Source organism: Hipposideros armiger, unplaced genomic scaffold, assembly GCF_001890085.2.
Source record: "Hipposideros armiger isolate ML-2016 unplaced genomic scaffold, ASM189008v1 scaffold_683, whole genome shotgun sequence".
NCBI classification, from domain to species: Eukaryota; Metazoa; Chordata; class Mammalia; order Chiroptera; family Hipposideridae; genus Hipposideros; species Hipposideros armiger.
The window spans coordinates 419,461-440,854 of NW_017732033.1; the positions used below are offsets into that span (position 1 = coordinate 419,461).

The following is a 21,394-nucleotide window of genomic DNA, read 5'->3' on the forward strand; positions in this document are numbered from 1 at the left end:
ATGGCAGCCCAGCTCCAGGTTGAGCTGTTGTTCAGCATCTTAGCTGTGGAGGGCAGTGTCACTGGCCCTCATATGTGGGATCCGAACCGGGCCCTCTGGCATCCCAAGCCAGTTCTTAACCATCGCGCCACTTGGCCAGCCTTAAACTGCCTTTTAATATTCCCAAACCACTCTCTTGATAGCTAACTATCCAGCCCCTTTCTGTCTCTGCTCAACCAAAGATTGTCTTGCTGCTCATCACCATTGGGCAAAAGCCAAAGGATGAGAATGTGATTACTCACACGTCATGGCTCCTTTTCACATACAGTTTTTCAAACTCTAGGAGCCTTACGTTTAACACGGCTTCTTTTTGTTTTAAGGTTTGCTTCCAGTTGTTTTGCAGCCTATCCCCTGGGGGGAAAAAAACCTGAAATACACTTATTTGAAGTTACTAGAAACAATATTCCTTTGCTCATTAAAATACACATAGTGGGGGGAAAAAACAGGTTTTAAAATATTTTTTATAATTATGTTTTCAACCATGTTAAAAATCCTGTTTAAAAAAAAAATGTATTTGCACAAGCATTGCTCTCATACAGGTTTGCACTCCAAATTCATCTTTTTGCAAATCAAATTCACCCTTTTGCAGACCAAATTTTTCCACAAAAATGTTTTCTTAATTTTTGTAATAAAAATAAATCCAATGTTGTTATTGTTAAAATTAAGCACTTTATTGTATGTATTTAATAATAAACATAAAACACTTATTTAACATCAGAAGTATTTATTTACTTACTATAGCTTCATTTATAACGGTTCTCCTGCTGCTGCTCGTGGTAATTTCATATACATATTCATAAAGTAATTATGATATGATAATCTGTAGAAATGATTAATAACATTTACTAAATGTTCATGGTTTGATGGATTAGCCAAAATATTTCTTGCACAGAACTTAATTTCTGAAAAATGCAGGTGCAATCAAAAATTAATATGTATACCAGCTCATGTGACCGTGCCAACGGTTAGAGGAAGAAATTGCAGCAATAAACATTCAGAGAATGGTGTGGCATGAAGTAATTGCACATTCTACGGTTACTTAAAATATTTTTTGTGAAATTTCTTCAGAGATTATTGCAGAAATTGGATGAAGATAATCTGGAGGGAGTGTGGTTTGTTTGGGACAATGTAAGCCTCCACAAAACCCAGGAAGTACGGTGATCTTGTTGGTCAGACAAGACACACTTTATTATTACTACCACCACACTCTCCAATGAACCCCACTGAACAAGTTTTTTCAAAAATTAAGTTCTGTGCAAGAAATATTTTGGCTGATCCATCAAACCATGAACATTTAGATGTTATTAATCATGCTGTTGCAACTATTATTGCTACAGATTGTCATAATTATTTTATGAATATGTATATGAAATTACCATGAACAGCAGAATTGTTATAAAATGAAGCTATACTAAGTATCTCTGATGTTAAATAAGTATTTTGTTTATTATTAAATACACGCAATAAAATGCTTAATTTTAACAATAACAACTTGGATTTATTTTTATTACAAAGATTAAGAAAACGTTTTTGTGGAAAAATTTGATCTGCAAAAGGATGAATCTGATTTGCAAAAAGGTGAATTTGATTTGCAAAAAAGTGAATTTGATTTGCAAAAGGGTAAATTTGGAGTGCAAAATCTATAAATGACAAATAACTATCAGAATGCATTTATTTAATCTGACAGCCAGCAACATAGAGAAATGTGTATATTTTTAAACTCTATGCAGGTAAAGCATTCTTTAAAGACTGATATTTAAAAACAAAATTAATAAAATAGATAAACTGGGAGTTGATGGTCTCATTAAAGGCTCATATGAAGATCCCTTAATCAAAACAGAAGCTCTCAGTTCATTTAAAGCGATACGATTTAAGGAAACTCTAAGAAGCAACATACTCACTACATGAAGAAAGTCTATTTGACAAAGTATTTTAAGACTTCTAGTATGCAGCAAGGTTTGTGACAGTATATCCTTAGGTCTAGTTTTTGAGACATTCATTAATATAGCTAATAACAGGAATATGCCAGGTGTTCATGATGATATTATCTCACTAGAAAAAAACCTTTCTATCTTAGTTGACTAATAAACACTTCTTCCACATAATTCTGAATTACAAGGTAGTGAGCCCAGAACCATACAACAACAAATCAACTCCTACATGTCCGTTCCTTCATCCTTAAGTAACCACACCTACATGTCTAATGACTTGTAAAGGCTGACCTGAGAACTGTAGGAGCTGATGTTACATTACCCAGAAGTGCTTCCACACATCACAGGTCACTTTCCATGACTGTGTTCATGAGAAAAGCCTACTTGAATGTACTCTTCTGAATTCTTGGATGCTAGGTGCCCCTGGCCTTTCCTTAAAACACTAGCACCTTTTCCTGAGTGTTTTTAAGTTCTATTTTGGCCTAAGGAGTTCATTAGTAATACACAGGCATATTTAAATTCTGAAATTCAAGCAAAGAAATGAGAGATGAAAAATAACAATAACAACGAACCAGGAAATCACTAGAAAAACCAAAAGTCTGAATTCCCCAAGGCCTTTTTTATTAGAGATGTAAATCATATCACCCAAAAGGGAACATGGGGAGGTGTGTACACAGTGCAGTCTAACCAGGCGGCAGCACTGGGAATAACTACAGATGCAGAGCCAACAATACTTGGATGACTGCTGCCACGAGCAACATTTGTCAAGCATTCGTATGACCTAGCTACACTACAAAGCCCTTTTGCTATATACATCATGGTTCACAACATTGCGATTAATTATAATTCTGTAAATAATCTACAGTCATACAAAAGCCAGCTGAAAACTCAGTAGGGTAGAAAATGGTGCCCTAGCATTGAAGCAAATGGCCCTAGACCACCTTCCAACATTAAAAACCCCAACAAAATATCTAAAGACTACAGAGAGGCTCTCACAGAAATGGAAAGTGACCTTCTCACTTCACTGAGAACATTTTCTGGTTTTGTTTCTTTTAAATCTTCCCTTCTGTCTCAGTCCCCCTCCCAAATATCCTTGTCTTCTCTGGGTCAACAATTGTATCATCCATGATCTGGCTCCTCTCAGAGGAATGCAAGTCTGTCTATTACATTGTATACTTTCTGGAAACAGACCAAGGGAACCAGAAGAAAATGTACTACATTCAAACCCTCAGCCTAAATGGGTAGCCCTGTAATGCTACAACTTTCAAAGCTGAGACTGACAGCTCTATAAACCCTGAAGAGCTCACTGGTGCCAAATAGGATGTCCCTGCTAGGAAGTTCATTGACTATAAATACTATGTGGTGTCATAACAAGCAGTCAGTGCCAAGACGCTTGAGCTGAAGTTAACTACCAAAAGACAACATGGAAAATGTGGAAAGTCCATCCTCATGAAACCAGACTCAGTGGGAGCACAACACTTAACAAGCCTTTGGGGAGGAAGATAAGGATCATTCTAAAACTGAAGATAATAATAAACGTCTCCATGTTGTAACTCAGAGCTATGATGAAAATGACAGGATCATAACTGTGGCAAAGAATTATCTGGAATTCAGAACAATCCAGCTTAATATTTTATTATGAGAATGAGCGAAGGTACGCCCCTCCTTGCACTGTTACCTCTGCCGGGCATCCCCTGAGAAGAGGCAGCACCCAGAGAAGAAAGAGACCTGGAGGCTAAGAAAAAGGGGAAGAGGAGGAGAAACCACAGCAGCAGCAGCTTCTCGGGCAGGCTAAGAACTTGCAGGTTTATTTCTTGGTTTATTTCTTTTCTCCTGTATTTTATTCTGGTTCAACACACTTCAATTTATTACCCCAATTCTGGGTGTCTCAAATACAGTAAAACCTTGGTTTGCGAGCATAATTCGTTCCAGAAACATGCTAGTAATCCAAAGCACTTGTATATCAAAGCAAATTTCCCCATAAGAAATAATGGAAACTCAGATGATTCATTCCACAATCCAAAAATATTCATATAAAAATGATTACAATACTGTAATATAATACAAAATAATAAAGAAAATACAAAATATAAAGAAAAGTAAACAAATTAACCAGCACTTATCTTTGAAAACCTCTGTGGCTAGTGTGAGGGAGACAAGAGAGAGGAGGGTCATTGTGTAGGACGACTCTCACTATCACCTATCACTAACGGAATCACTGCTATCCATTGGCTCAATGGAATCTTTTTCTTTTCGTGCAGCTGTAACAAGGAACCTATCCAATGACACTTGCTTTTGCCTCCTTTTGGGGATTTTGGGGAAACTTGACATTGCATTGCTATTAAACAGATTCATTGCTCGCACTGCTACAGCCTTATTTGGGTGGTGCTTTTCTAAAAAATTTTGCATTGTTTCCCATATTTTACACATCTGCCTAATCTCATTTGAAATGAGGGATTCCTCCGCCTTTTTCTCCTCCTCCTCTGCATATGAGATCTCCTCCATAACCTCTTGCTGTTGCTCGCGATCCAGATCTATCAGTTCATCGGTGGTCAGTTCCTGGCCATGTTCCACCACCAGCTCTTGAATGTCGTCCTCATTCACCTCTAGTCCCATGGTCTTCCCCAAGGACACAACTTCATCGACAACTGGCGGCTCCTGTTCATGAGCAAACCCCTCTAAGTCGTGTCCAAGAACGCAATCAGGCCACAGTTTTCTCCAAACAGAATTGAGGGTTCTCTTGGTGACTCCATCCCAGGCTTTACCAATGATCTTGAGGCAGTTCACGATGTGGAAATGGTTTTTACAAAACTCTGAGAGGATAAGGTTTGTTCCTTTGGTCACCTCGAAGCATCGCTTAAATAGTGCTTTGATGTAAAGCTTTTAAAAGTTCAAAATGACCTGCTGATCATGGGCTGGAGGATTGGAGTGGTGTTGGGAGGAAGGAATTTGACCTGAATGAACTCAAATTCCTCTAGTAACTCGTCCTCAAAGCCTGGAGGATGAGCAGGAGCATTATCCATAATCAGCAAAGCTTTGAGTGGCAGATTCTTTTCTAAAAGGTATTTCTTCACTGCAGGACCGAAGACCTCGCTGAGCCACTCAACGAACAAGATACGAGTGACCCAAGCCTTGTTGTTGGACCTCCACATAACATTTAACTGACTCTTCTGCACTTTGCATGGATTCTCGGAATGATACACAAGCAGGGGCTTGACTTTTGAAATCCCGGCTTGCATTAGCACAAAATAAGAGGGTGAGATCATCTTTCATGGGCTTGTGACCAGGCATTGCATTCTCTTCTTCTGTAATATAGGTCCTCTTTGGCATCTTTTTTCAAAAAAGCCCCATCTCATCGCAGTTAAAAACTTGATCCAGCAGGGAACACTCGGAAACCATGAGATTCTGGAACTCAGCTTCCTTAGCGTGCGAACTCACAGCCTCTCTGTGCCTCACAACACTATGGATGCCACTTCTCCTCTTAAAGTTATCAAACCATCCCCTGCATGCCTTGAAGGCTTCTTCGTTTTCTGTTGACGTACCTGGCAGTTTATTTACGAGGTCGGTGCACAAGGCCTTTGCCTTCTCGCAGATAAAGTTCTCGGTCACAGTATCACCTGCTAGTTGCTTCTTGTTTATTCAAACCAGAAGCAACTTTTCTACATCTTCCAGAACACGTGGCTGTTGCTTTGATATTCTCATGACTCCTTTTGCTGAATCTAGCTGCCTTATTTCTTATTTCTTCTTTAATATTGTGCAAATGGTTGATGTAGACTTATAAAATCCTGCAATTTCAACCACTCGCATACCTCGTTCATACTTCTTGATGATTTCCTTCTTAACTTCCACTGTAATCATCTCCTTCTTCTTACCGCCTTTCTTTTCAACCTTTTTCTGCATGGGGGCCATTGTATACACTCACACGGATATTGACTACAGTACAGTATTAATAAACTTGTCATATACTGTATTTAATGTAACTGGCAATAAGGCAGCAGAGGAAAGGGTCTATATCTGCAGGCAGCCTGACCTGGAATGAAGCGAAGCATTCCTAATCTTACTCTTGTGTGGAAAAGCAAAAGACTGTCCATAGGTGCCTTGAAGTGACAAAAAATACACTAGTGCCAGTTGTGGGCACCTTCCAACATTCTGAAAAATCACTGATTTCTGCCAAACACCACGACCTGAGACTGAGCATCAGAACATGGGAGACCATCACCCACAATCCCACAGCGAGTGAGAGAGAACCACTGGCTCAGTTGTGATCATTTGATGTTCAATGTCACGTACTACTTGTATTGCAAGACATCGCTCATTTATCAAGTTAAAGTTTATTAGAAATGTTTGCTCGTCTTGCAGAATACTCACAGAACAAGTTACTCGCAATCCAAGGTTTCACTGTATTTAAACAAAGAAAAAAAAATTGAGAGGAGAATCTTGTTAACAAAAAACTTCCCCTTACAGGGCCAGCCAAGTGGCGCGAAGGTTAAGAGCTAGTTTGGGATGCCAGAGGGCTCCGGTTCGGATCCCACATATGAGGGCCAGTGACACTGCCCTCTACAGCTAAGATGCTGAACACCAGCTCAACCTGGAGCTGGGGTGCCGTGAGTCGCCGGCGACAGCGTAGGCTGCAGCCTCTGCTGCAGTGGGTTGCCATGGGCTACCGTGTGAGCGGCCAGCAGCCGTAGTGAGCGGCCGTCCAGAAGCCAGCGACTGATCTGCCTCACCCAGGAAGAGCACAATGATGGTGCCAACTTGGGCTAGTGAAGCAACGTCCTCCACAACTAGACTTAAGAACAAAAGGACAGCAACTTGTCTGTTCCCCTTCCCCCAATTCCCCAGCAATGTTCCTATCCCCCCAATTCCCCAATAAAAATCTTTAAAAAAAAAACTTCCCCTTACAGCTTTGTAAATGTACAAAAATTTTAATTTCACAGAGAAGCCATTCAATTCCTGACTCTCATGATTTTATTCTAATAATAATTTCTAATAATTACAATATGCTAAGGATTTTAAGTGCACCATCTTATTCAATCTTCATGACAACTCAACAAGGTAGGTAGAGGATTTCCACAGCAACACAGAGAGAACTGCAAGATCATACAGCTAGCCTGAGGGGGGGGCAAGGTTCAACCCCAAGCCCAGTGTTTAGCTTGTATGTATCCTTCACTCTACACTTGGCACATTCAGAAGAGGACTTTCTGTACAACACAGAGCAAGTTCTTCTACCTTAGATCACAAGCCCTTGCTACTTTTAAGATAATTTTCAGGATGAATCACCACACTAGTTTAGCAGGTTGTGATTATTCTTGAAGCCCCAGTCTGGATATATGCCATAGGTCAGATAAAGACGAAGGGTCAGGAGGGCCAGTGGTTAAATGGATGGGCTGATTTAACCTGTGAAAGTTATACACAGAGAACTTAACTCAAAGCATGGCTGACACAGAAAACAGGACCTAGAACAAGCTACCATTAATTAAAGCAGAGCAAGTTAGAACTTAAATCAAAGGTAATGCCTTCTCTTGATTTTTAGAGCAACTAGCCACCCTTGTGGACAGAAAATTATGCAACCACCAAGTTTCTCCCACACCACATCATTAAAATACTACACTAAAATTGGGGAAACTGACTGAGACCAGTAGACAACCTTGATGATTTAAGTTTGAACAAACTTTCTGAGAAGATTTACATGGCATATTCAGTTAACAATTTATATTGTTAGCAATCCTATACTTTAAAATTTGTCTATATAATATATGTGGGAAGTCTCTGAAACATTCTTAAACTCAAATCAATTATAAAACCAAGGATTTGTTGAAAACAATGTAATAAGAGTCATTATTTATAAAGGTTTCTGTGTACAGTGGAGTCAATTCTAAGAGATTACAGCAATTTTTCACTCTGTTAGAAATCACCTAAAATCTAACCTAACTACAAAAAGATTTACTGCAATATTTATTTGCTATATAAATATTTATTGAGTATCTATAACAGGCACTACGCTAGACATTAAATAGCGAGCAAATAATGGGCTATTGCATGGCTACGTGGAAAATCAGAATGTTATCATGAAATAGAGACCCTGCAGCTACTTCAGATTGAGTGGTCAAAGGAGGCCACTTCAGAAAACTGTAAAACACCCAAATTGCCATCAGTAGTAAATAGCCCAAATGTCTATCAATCATGATAAAAATATACAATAGAATACTAGGCAGACATTAAAAGCTCCAGGTAGAATTTCAAGTGCTAATAGGGAAGATATACCACATATGCTACAAACTGGAGAAAGCAAGATACGAAGAGAGTATATATGAATCTATGCATATAAATTTATTAAAGCAAGTAGTCAGATGTGGGTATATGCATTAAAAGTATCCCAAAATTATTAACAGTGATTACTTTCAGGAAGAGGAATTTGGACTGTGGAGACTCTATATTCTATTTAAGATGTGTGTATGCATGCGTGTGTGTGTGTGTGTACTCATTTCATTTAAACACTGAAAATTTATTTTTAATATATAAATAAAAGCCAAATCAGTATGACAGAAAACATGGGCCTTCTATTCTTGATCTATCTGAAACTTATAATTCTAATTTACAAACTTAATATACAAACCTCCCACTTAGGGAAGGTGGTAATATGACCACCTAAGAAAGGACTGTGTGGACAACATTTGGCTTTATGTTAAACCTCCTGTGGCTCACAAAACCCTCCCAGCTCAGCTTTCACTGGTAAAAACTGGCTCACCTGCTCTCTGTAAGGTACAGATATGAGGATAACTATTCCAACTTTGACATAAAACCACTTGTGAAAATACTGGGGAGGACACATCAATAAAGGGAATGAAAACTGGGTGTTCTCCCACAATTACTAACATTCAAATGCCCTTCCCACAGAGAAATGTTCAGATATCTCAAGCAGATTCCTCAACAACTACAAATGTCCTATGTGTTAATGTCCCTAAATTTACTAAAAATTAAAGATAAAAGTTTTAAAAAGGACCCCAGTGATTCAAAAGTAAAACATACTTCAAAAGAATTTTCCAAACAAATAAGTAGAGTGGTATTTTCCAGCCGGGTTGAAGATCCCATTTCCAAAATTAGCAAACCAAAATAATATCTTTACTCTATGAGGCAATTACAATTATGTGCTTAGGAACATGGTAAGCAGTAAACAAAAGAGCCTATTTTTGAGTTTCTTACCTAATGCAGCATGATCTTCTTGCTCCTGACTCTTTCCCAAAGGGGTCATCATTTTTGAATATGTGTCCGTCCACCAAGGATTATACTTCAAAACCTGTTCAATTGCCTCATCTTCAAAAAAGTCAGCTCTGGAAAAAAACATTGAATGGGTCTGTTATATATTAGGTTGTCGGAAAAGTCATGACGTATTTTTTGTATGTTTTTCAATGCAAAAATGGGTCATGACTTTTCCGACAACCCAATAGAATTAGGCTGGTTTTCATTTTTTAAAATTTTATAATGTCATTTGCACTGGGTATATAGATTAATTCTAAGTACATTTCAAGGAAAGACTGAGCACAGCATTTACTTTCTTTGTGGTTAATAATCATCATAAAACAAAAAATAAGCCTCTGGCTAAAAGGATACTTGACATTTATGATCTCTTCAAATGGAATGTACACAGGAGACCAGGCTTACCCTAAGCACCATCCCAATCCTACAGCAGTATGGGGTAAAGCAAATCTGAACACATATGGACCTGAAACCCAGCACTTGTGCTTGGTTTGCAAATATCACAGATTTTGGTAAAGTTACAGTAAAAGAAATTATCTTTTAACTCCACCAACAAATAAAAATAAACCCGAGTAGAAAATTTAGGATACTGAATATCCACACACAGGGGACACACACACACACACACACACACACACACACACACATCACTGTTTAGCTAGCATGTGCACTCGTATTTTCTACCAAGATATACACTATTTTATTTAGCTATGCTAATCTTAATAGTTGCTTAATTTAAAACTACTAAAAATAAAAGCAACCTTTGTAGAGAGCAGAAAATTAATTTTCCTGTACTTCTCTTTCTCAGTTTTAACTGGAAAAATAACTTATATTCAAAATATACTCTTAGAGGACACGTATTCAGAAAACATGCTATCTTTCTCTCAAAGTTGGAAATTGGTATTCCTGGGTAACAAATGACAAAAAGTATAACTCATTGTAAAATATTCATTTATATTTCAGTTAATTACAAACCCAGGGAATTGGTTGCTTTGATAAACTGGATTATCTAGCTGATAGTTTTATGACTTTAAATACTTTTTTCTTTCAACTAAGATGCTGAAATCTTTTAAAATTAGAAGTATATGTATGACAGATAACAAGTTCTTCAAATGTGCCAAGCACTGCACTAAGTGCTTCTAATTCATTATTTTCTTGAATCCTCATACCATCCCCATGGGCAGAGGACATTCTCTGCCCATTTTACATGGTGGAAACTGAGGGTCAGAAAAGTTGTATATTATGGCCAAGTTCAAAAAACTAGGAAGAAGTGTGGCCAGGATTTGGACCCACTTAAGTCTATCTCCATAATCCAAGCTATTAACCAATATACACATTCCATTTTTTTTTTTAAGATTTTATTGGGGAATTGGGGGAGGGGAATAGCGTTTGGGAAATTGGGAAAGGAGAACAGACAAGTTGCTGTCCTTTTGATCTTCAGTCTAGTTGTGGAGGACGTCGCTTCACTGGTCCATGTTGGTATTATCATTGGCTCTTCCCGGGTGAGGCAGTCGCTCGCCGGCCATTGGACGGCTGCTCACGGCGGCTCACGGCAGCTCACACTAGCTGCCATCCGCTCACGCTGGCAGTCAGCCACTCACGGTAGCTTACTGCAGCCTAGGGGGTCGCCGGCGACTCACAGCAGCCCAGCTCCAGGTCGAGCTGTTGTTCATCATCTTAGCTGTAGAAGGCACAGCATCACTGGCCCTCAGGTGGGATCGGAACCAGGGCCCTGCTGCTCAGAGCTGGTGTCCCAAGCCAACTTTTAACCAACGTGCTACTCAGTCGGCCCTACACATTCCATTTTTATGCCTGAGGAAATAAAGTACATATTGGACAAAACTGAATAGTAATTATCTTGAAACAATAATTCTCAATTTATGTCAGGTGCACAAGGTATGAGACTAGGATGAAATGCTTGCTTTATAAAATAATCCTGCTAAGAAAGTCTCCTACTAGCTATCTCTTTTCTTTTAAAGTGAAGGAAAACTCAAACTGATAGTAGTCAGATAGGAGAGGGGTTGTGGGGCATGGAGAAAAAGGTGAAGTACAAATTGGCAGGTACAAAACAGTCACAGGGATGTAAAGTACAGAATAGAGAATATACTCCATAATACTATAATAACTATGTATGGTGTTGGGTAGGTAATAAAGTTATCAGGGCAGGGGACACCTCATAAGTTACATAAATGTCGAACCATTATGTTGTACACCTGAAACTAATTCGTATAATATTGTATGTCAACTGTAACTGAAAATTATTTTAAAAATAAAATGAAAGAGATCTCTTTTGAATTGAGATTCTACTATAGACTTTACCCACAAATCAGGATGTGAACTTTTCCTGCAAATCGAATTTCAAAAAGGATAAGCAAAGGCCGGCAGAGTGGTGCGTTGGTTAAGAAGTTGGCTTGGGAAGCAGCAAGGACCCAGTTCGGATCCCACATTAGGGACAGTGACGCTGCGCCCTCTACACCTGAGATGGTGAACAACAGCTCGACTTGGAGCTCGGCTGCTGTGAGTCGCCGGCGATGGCGTAGGCTGCAGTGGGGCTGGCCGGCAGCTGGTGTGAGCTTTCGTGAGCTGCCGTGAGCGGCCATCCAACGTCTGGCGAGCGACTGCCTCACCCAGGAAGAGCGCAATGATAATACCAACTTGGGCCAGTGAAGTGAAGTCCTCCACAACTAGGCTGAAGAACAATAGGACAGCAACTTGTCTGTTCCCCTTTCCCAATTCCCCAACGCTGTTCCCCTCCCCCAATTCCCCAATAAAAATCTTTTTAAAAAAGGATAAGCAATTAACAGTAAAAATGGCTAAAATGCTAAATAAACCAACAAAATACTAACTTTGTGCCATGTTCCAAGCTCCACGTTGGATACTAGAGTTACACTGCTAATAAGACACAGGCAGTCCTGGCTCTCACAGAACTCACAGTTTCATGGGAGAGTCAAACAACTACAATACAGTGTAAGAGATATGACATAAGAGTACAAGAGTTTACGACAAAATGAAATTGGAATGACAGGCAAGGTCCCCGGAGGAAAGAATATCTTAGCCAACAGCTGAATGATAATGAACAGTTAACCAGATTAAGAGAGGTAGGAGAAAATAATCTGGGATGAAAGAATAATTAGCAAAGGCTAGGAAACAAGAAGACATATTTAAGAGGAAAGAAAAAATTGAGGATTGCTAAAAAGAATGTGTTGTGGTGACAACTACCTTGTAAGCCATGTTAAAAAATCTTTTATCCATAAGAACAAGTGAACACTTAAGAGCTTTTGCATAGGGGACTGACATCAGTGTTTCAGAAACATCACTCAAACTGCCACCTAGGAAATGGTTTAAAGGGACCAGAAGAAACACAAATAGATCTGACATGTAGTTAGAAGCTAGAATCCTCAGGATGTAGGAGTCAAAGGAACAGAGTCAAGGTAGACACACCCAGGATTCTGGCCTCAACCACTGAGTGAACAGTGTCATTTGTTGGAACAGGAACACAGGATGTTACCAGACATGACTGGAGAGAGAATGACTTTGACAGAATGACTTCTGCTTGCAACAGGCTGAGCTTGAGGTGTTCTTTTAGGACCTATAGAGACCTGTCCAACAAGCAGTTAGACATGGGAGTCTGATGCTCACAAAAGACACATAGGACAGTTAATGAGGTCAAAGAAGAAGCCAGGATTGCCCAGGGAAAACTGTCAGGGTAGTGAAAAGGGCTTTGGACACTGGAGCACCAACGACACAAAGCAAAGGTAGAAGAACCCATCTGAAAAGATTCTGGTTTTTACCATAGGGGAAAAATTATTTGAAAAAAAAATAAAACCGGCTCTGTAAAACTATCTCTGTCACCTGCATACCCCCCACATCCCAAAAAGAATATTTAAGTGATTATTTTTAGTAAGCTCTCACTAAAACAGTTCCAGTGATTAAACTGTGATGATTTTTACATTGTCCATGATTTAAGAGTTTTGTGAACAAGATTTGGGGCTTACTTATAGTCTACTTTCCAGAATAAATTATTTTCAAGATTTTAAATGCCATTCAATCCAACAAGTCACTGAGTGCCCTCTACGTGTGCACAGCATCAGGGATTTGAGATTGGCAGGACTTGCTCCCTGCCCTTCAGGACTCCACAATTTAATGGGAACCATAGACACAAACACAGAACGCTGTAAGAATAAGATGAGTTATAATATGGGAGCACTGAGGAGGGCTTCCACCATCAGTCTGGGAGAGAGGGTGACAGGGGGTGACAACTGAATTCAGTCTTAAAAGATAAGTAAAAGGCAGAATGCGACAGGGGAGAAAAGAGCTCGCCAATGGATACCACTAGTACAAAGTGTACGAGAAACCATGTGGTACAGATGGGCAGATGCAAACATTGATTACAGTTATAGTACAGAATGTGGCAGGGAGTGGCAAAAGAGACACTAAGGAACAGGCAGGATCCAGATCGCAGAGAACTTACTATGCCACCAGAAGGAGTTAGAAGCTCAAGCTCTAAGCAAAGGACGGCCCAGTAGGAGTTTAAGCAGATTTTCATTTTCAGTACATAAGACATTATACTGGTGGTTTTATAGTTGATAGATTTGCGGAAGTCCAGGCTGGCGGTAAAGACGTCACTTAGGCAGTGAGGAGACTGCTGCAATAAGTGTGACAGAGATGAGGGCCAGAAATAGATGGAATAAAGGAAACAGTAGAGATAAATGGTACAACTTCAGGATAGATTGGAAGTATGGGAGAAGAAAGAAGTCAAGATGAATCCCAGGTTCCTAACCTGGGTGAGCAGAGTGAAAAATCAGGCACTCCACCATGGAGAACATTCTGGAAGACTTTAAAAGTGAGATGATGAGTTCGATTTGGACATGCTGAAATAGAAGAGTCAGCGAGATGCCCAGTCACTCTCTAAACCCTTAACCTGGCTTTTCTTCATTGCACTTACCACAATCAAAATATGTGTACTTCCCCATTAGAATGTAAGCCCCATGAGGGTAGCCACCACACACTCCTTGCTGTCTGCAAAACTGCCTGAAATGCAGTTCACTGAAATAGTTGTTGAACAAATGAAAGAATGAATATGCATAAATGACATTTTATTTTAATGCTTTTCCTAAGCTTGCTTTTTAATAGCAGGTGATCATCTTCTCACCTCATAATTACTATCTGTTGTCTTGAGATCTCCTCAATAGATCCAAAAGCCTTATTAGTATACCATCTTCTTTAACAAATTTATAGCACTGAAAATTATAATTTGAAATGGGACCCCAAATGCTGTTTGATCATGGTCCCTTTTGTTATCTCACAGATATCTGAATATTGACTAAATTCTTTTATTTTCTCCCAAAGAAGGAAACAGGCAAGATTTTATGAACTGGTTGAAATAAAAAATATGCTAACAATTAAAAAATAATTTACCTGGGAAGAAAAAAGAAAAAAACACTCTCAGCAAGAAAACTTGGCTATAAGAAAAAGAGGAAGGACTATTAAAGAATTTTTCAAGATGCCTTCAATACATTTTAATATAAAAATAATATCCAAGAGGAATTATAAATGGCAAAAAAAATGGATAATCAAAAACAATGAAGGGATCATCTATATGCCCAGCATTCTGCTGGGCTACAAACCATAAGGAGAAAAAAAGTCATAAACTGACATCAGATATTATAACAAAGAATTTTAAAAACAATAATAATCCAAAATCATTCATATGTGCCTTTGAAATGTACTATTTTTTCTATGTAACCAATTTACCTTATCATTCTGCTTTAGGGGGACATTAAAATGAGCTTTCCTTAAGCTCCCTAAAAACCTGACAACAGGAGAAGACAAGACTTGGAAGAAGGACAATGTCATCTATTACACTAATGGAATATATGTTACGTGTTACATATGTATATTATATATATAAATGTGTAATATATATTCAATGTATTATCTGCATGGAGGATCAGAATTTAAAGTAAACCTTGCCTCTAATGTATTAACCTAAATAAATTTTTAGTTGAAAATTTAAAACAATTTTACTTTCACTTTATTAACACATTTGGGTGTGTTAGCTAATGTAAATAATGAGTAATGAGTAACACAAAAATTACAATCAGCCAAAGTCTTATAGCTACCAGAAAAGTCACAAAGAACCTTTTTTTTTTAAGTTTACTAGGGTGACAATTGTTAGTAAAGTTACATAGGTTTCAGGTGTACAATCCTGTAATACATCATCTATATAACACATTCTCCTTCCATCACCATATGTTTGATCCTTTTTACCCTCATATACCACTCACATACCCCCTACCCTCTGGTAACCGCTAAACTATTGTCTGTGTCTATGAGTTTTTGTTTCTTCATTTGTTTCTTGTTCCTTTGTTGTTTTCAGTTTTATATACCACATATCAGTGAAATCATATATGCTCCGATGTTCATTGCAGCTTTATTTACAGTGGCCAAGACATGGAAACAACCAAAGTGTCCTTCGATAGAAGACTGGATAAAGAAGATGTGGAATATATACACAATGGAATACTACTCTGCCATAAAATGAAATAATGCCATTTGTGACAACATGGATGGATCTTGAGATTATTATGCTAAACAAAATAAGTCAGACAGAAAAAGTCAAGAACCACAAAGAACCTTTAATTCATGACTCCCACTATCCAAATTTGCCCATGACTAAATTTAAACCACTCATGTAAGAACTCTTCCTTGATAAGTGGAAAGAACATGTTATACATACTATTAAAGAAAATGAGCTTCTAGATAAAGAAACACAGAAGATGGTGAAAAATAAGGGCTGCTTATAATATCACACTGCTAACTATAAATTCCAATTTCTTAATTCTCTCAGGCCATATAGTTATTCTTCTAGTTTTAGAAGAGAAAAATAGGCAGTTCTTCTAATTCAGCTCCATCCCACTTGAAATTTCAGTCTTGTAAAGCTAATTCTGTTTTCATGCTTGCCCAAGAAAATTGTTGACAATGAAATTTCCACTTTAAATATTCAAGATGATTTTTTAAATAGGTTGTTTAACCTTTAAAACCACAACTGGACAGATAAAGGTAATTAGAAATGGCAATGTAAATAGATTTAAATCTCTCAGATGTTCTCCAAAATGTAACATACTCTGCTCTTACCCAGTTTCCCTCAGGATGTTGAATAGTTCAACCATTTATCATGACACATCATTTAATGCATTTGCACATCACAAGATATATTTCTGCCATTCCAATTAGTCTCCCACTATGTCACAGAAGCTATAATATTAATCATAAGAGCAACCACAGTTAAATTGAAATAGTGTACATGAAATACAAAATTATAAATGGAAAGACTCTTTTTCAAGTCCTAGCTAAGCCACTTAGTAGTGGTGTGACTTTAGGTAAGTCCCTTAACCCTCTTTCCCCAGCTGTTGTAAAAACTGAAATAATCATGAAAGCACTTGGTAAGCTGAAAGCATTATACAAATAGAAGGGAATATGATTATTATAATTGCATATTTAACAGTTTAGAAGTTGATGGCCCAGAGCATAGGAAGAATAATAATTGAAATCTAAATCAACATATGACATACATCCACAGAGGCCAGGTGACAATCGCTTCCTTGGAAGAAGTGTTGCTAACATGGCCAATGAGACAAACCACAGTCTCTCCTCAAGTGATTAATCACCTACCCATTAACTAGATAAGTTCCTTAGTAAATATAAGCCCAATAGAATTGCACTATGGCTAAAGACACCATTAATGCAGGTGGGAAATAAAATACAGCAAAACTAAAAATCATATTTTCTTTATACCCTATTACAAACAATAGTTATTTGTTAATTTGAAACAGATCCTTGATTACTGGTGGTAATGGATGAAAGTTTTAGGAAAACCCTGGATCAGCCAAGAAATGTAGTAAATGTAGATTCAAATTCTTAAAGACTGTTAATCACAACAAAAAGCCTACATAAAAGAAATGCAAATATTCTTGAATTCAGTGTCCTATTTTTAAGCCTGGAAATAAAAAACTCAAAGATGTTGGAAGAGTTCTCTGTTGCTGGAATAAACTGCTAGGAAGTGACATTTTACAAAGATCACAGCGGTATAACAGTTGTAGGTTAATTCAAATGTCAATTAAGGTTTTGAGCCATCACTAATTTCTAGAACCCAAAAAGCACATGCCTAGCATAGTTAAAAAGATACTCAAAAATTTTATATAAAAATGTCAAATAAATTACTTAATCCTCAAAAAACTCAATACTCGAGTTCCAGTATAGATGGCAGAGTAGGTAAATGCTGGGCTAGCCTCCTCTCATGACCACATCAACATTACAACTAAACTACAGAACTTTAATTGAGAACCACCTGAAGCCTAGCTGAACAGAAGTCCTACCTCTAAGGACATACAGAAGAAGCCACCTCAAGACTGGTAGGAGGGGCAGAGACATGGAACAGGCTGGTCCCACACCCGCGTGTGACCATTAAATATCGGGAAGGGTATCTCGGCTGTGGAGGTCCTCCATCTGAGTGAATGGTCCCAGCCCCACATCAGGCTCCCCAGCCCAGGGTTCCAGTGCCTGAAATAGAAGTCCCCATAACTTCTGGCTATGAGAAACAGCTGAGATTGTGGCTGAATGAGACAAGGGTGGCTGCAGGCCCAGGCACTCCTCTTAAAGGGCCCGCACATGGACTTACTCACCAATGGACTCACTCACTCTGAGCTCCAGCACTGGGGCAGCAGCTTGAAAGGCACAGGGACATACGGGGATGAACTGGGTTGTCTGACTTCGGGGTGAAGGCTGGAGGGTCAACTTCCTTCCAGAAAGTGTTGAGCCCTCCCCCCACCCAGCCTGAACAGGTGGGAATCATATTGGAATCTCCATCAACCTGGCCAACACCATTCACACTGCCCTATTCATTCTGAGACCCCACCCCACCTAACTTACAGGCCCTTAGAAGCTGCTTCCAGTGGCTTTTCCATACAAATGGCCATCATGGCTCATGCTGCACTCTCCTAAAATCTCTCAAAGATTGACAAACCCCAAACAAGCACCATCTGGCAGCAATGTGCCCCATACATCTGAATGACCAGCCCTATGCCCAGCACTAGTGGCAGCCAGCCTTGGTTAGCAGCTTACCCTCTTCCAGGCACCTCCAAGCACAGCACAAGTGGCAACCATCTGCAGATCACTTTGTAGCTCATAGCAGGTGGCCCCAGGCTGGGCACAGGCAGCGGCTAACCTTGGCCTGCACCGGAGCCCTTCCAGGAGGCCCCAAAACAAACACACCTGGTGGCCAGCTTCAGACTACACCAGAGCACCACCCAACCACCTCCACAAATGACACACCCAAAGGACAGACTCGGCAAATACCAGAGCCCCGCTAAAGTTAAACCTGCTTTGCAGGGTCAGCCTCTGCACAACACTTCCTCCACTGCAGCCATGGCCAGTCCTCACAACAAATCAGCCGGAGGGTCAATCCTACTCACTGACGTGACAACAGCAATCAAGGCTCAACTATAATAGGGGGCACACACAACTCACATGAGGGACACACCTGCAGCACCCAGCTCAGGTGACCAGGGACACGGCACCACAGGACACTGGGCCCACAGGACACCTACTGCATAAGGCCACTTCTGATATAAGATCAGAAGACACAGCAGCCCTACATAATATATAGAAACAAACACAGGGAGGCAGCCAAAATGGGGAGACAAAGAAACATGTCCCAAATACAAGAACAGAACAAAGCTCCAGAAAAAATAACTAAACAAAATGGAGACAAGTAATCTACCAGATAGAGAGTTCCAAACAGTTGTTATAAAGATGTTCAATGATCTCAGTGAGAACTTCAACAAAGAGATAGGAAACATAAAAATGAAGATATGAAATATAAAAAAGAACCAGTCTGAAATAAAGAATAATATAACTGAAATGAAGAATACACTATAAAGAATCAACAGCTTTGATGAAGCAGAGGGTCAAATCAGCAATTTAGAAGATAAGATGGCAGAAAACACCCAATCGGAAGAGTAAAAAGAAAAATATTTTTTAAATGATAGTTTAAGGGGCCTCTGGGATAACATTAAGTGTACCAAAATTCACATCACAGGGGTACCAGAAGGAGAAGACAGCAAGGAATTGAAAACTTATTTGAAGAAATAATGACTGCAAACTTCCCTAACCTGATGAAGAAAATAGACATACAAACCCAGGAAGAGCAGAAGTCTCAAACAAAATGAACCCAAAGAAACCTACAACAAGACACGTCATAATTAAAATGCCAAAGGTTAAAGACAAAGAGAGGCTCTTAAAAGCAGTAATAGAAAAGCAGTTAGTTACCTACAAGGGAGCTCCCATAAGACTGTCAGCTGATTTCTCAACAGAAACTTTGAGAAGAGACTGGCACAAAATTTTCAAAGTGATGAAAAGCAAGGACTCACAAGCAAGATTATTCTTTCCATCAAAGCTATCATTTAGAATCAAAGAACAGAAAAAAGACCTACCCAGACAAAACAAAAAAACCAAAAACAAAACCTAAAGGAGCTCATCACCACTAAACCAGTATTACAAGCAATGTTAAAGAGACTTCTTTAAGAAGAAGAGGAAAAAAAAGATAAAAAATATTAATAATAAAATGGCAATAGCTACAGATTTGTCAACAATTACTTGAAATGTAAATGGATTAAATATTCCCATCAAAAGACATAGAAGGGCTAAACGGAAAAGAAAACAAGATCCTTACATATGCTGCCTACAAGAGACTCACTTCCAATCGAAAGATGCATAGAAACTGAAAGTAAAGGGATGGAAAAAGATATTTCACAAAGGAACAAAGAAAAAAAACTGTCATAGCAATACTTATGTCAGACAAAATAGACTTCAAAACAAAGGCTTTATCAAGAGACAAAGACATTCCCAGTAATCCCAATTCAGGATATTTATCCAAAGAAACCCAAACGCTACTTCGAGGGGAAGTGTGCATCCCTATCTTCATTGGCTATTAACAATAGCCAAGATGTGGAGGTAGCCTGGGTGTCTGTCGATGGAAGACTGGATAAAGAGGAGGCGGTACATATATACAATGGAATATTGTTCAGCCATGGTAGGGAATAGGTTCTCATCATCTGCAACAACATGAATGGACCTGGAGGGTATTGTGCTGAGTGGAGTAAGTCACAGAAAGACAAATGCCATATGCTTTCACTTATATATGGAATGTAAAGAACAAAATAAAGAAACAAACTCATAGATACAGAGAACATTTTAATAGTTGCCAGATGGGAGGGGGGTTGGGGTGGGTGAAAAGGGGAAGGGATTAAGAAGTACAAATTGGTAGTTACAAAATAGGAAATGAGACATAAAGTATAGCATACGGAATATAGTAAATACTATTTTAATAACTATATATGGTATCAGATGGGTAGTAGATTTATTCAGGTGATCACATTGTAAGGTATGTAAATGTCTAATCACTCTGTTGTACACCTGAAACTAATACAATATTTTATGTCAACTGTGATTGAAAAATAAAAATATATTTTTTTAAAAATTCAATACTCGGGCCGGCCGAGTGGCGCGATGGTTGGGAGCTGGCTTGGGACGCCAGAGGGCCCCGGTTCGGATCCCGCATGTGAGGGCTAGTGACACTGCCCTCCGCAGCTGGGATGCTGAACAACAGCTCAACCTGGAGCTGGGCTGCCGTGGGTCGCCGGCAACGGCGTAGGCTGCAGCCCCTGCTGCACTGGGTTGCCATGGGCTGCTGTGTGTGGCCAGCGGCCGGCGTGGGCGGCCAGCAGCCACAGTGGGCGGCCGTCCAGAGGCCGACGACTGTTCTGCCTCGCCCGGGAAGAGTGCAATGATGGTGCCAACTTGGGCCAGTAGGGCGGCGTCCTCCACAACTAGACTGAAGAACAAAAACGACGGCAACTTGTCTGTTCCCATTCCCCAATTCCCCAATAAAAATCTTAAAAAAAAAAAAAAATTCAATACTCACAGATAATGATCAGGATCAAATTTGGTGAGCTCAGCAGCCAGGCGTTTCTGCCTTCGTTCAGCTGCAGGAGTAAAATCTGGATCCTTAATGTCAATAACATCACTGAATTCATCCTAAGAACACCAAGAAAGAATAATTGCTATCTCTTACTTTAACACTGAAAAATCTAATTTTGCACAAAATG

The 21,394-nt window shown here is 39.2% G+C and overlaps 1 protein-coding gene across 2 annotated transcripts in view; it reads right to left on the reverse strand.

Moving 5' to 3' along the window:
- Positions 1–21,394, reverse strand: part of SHQ1 (SHQ1, H/ACA ribonucleoprotein assembly factor) — a 131,811-nt gene that overhangs the window by 86,712 nt on the left and 23,705 nt on the right. For both annotated transcript variants that reach the window (XM_019626550.1, XM_019626551.1), the window contains exons 5-6: positions 21,211–21,323; positions 9,174–9,301 (exon numbers count right to left, since the gene is read on the reverse strand). In XM_019626550.1, coding sequence (XP_019482095.1) covers positions 9,174–9,301; positions 21,211–21,323 — 241 coding nt within the window. The remainder of the gene's footprint in view (positions 1–9,173; positions 9,302–21,210; positions 21,324–21,394) is intronic.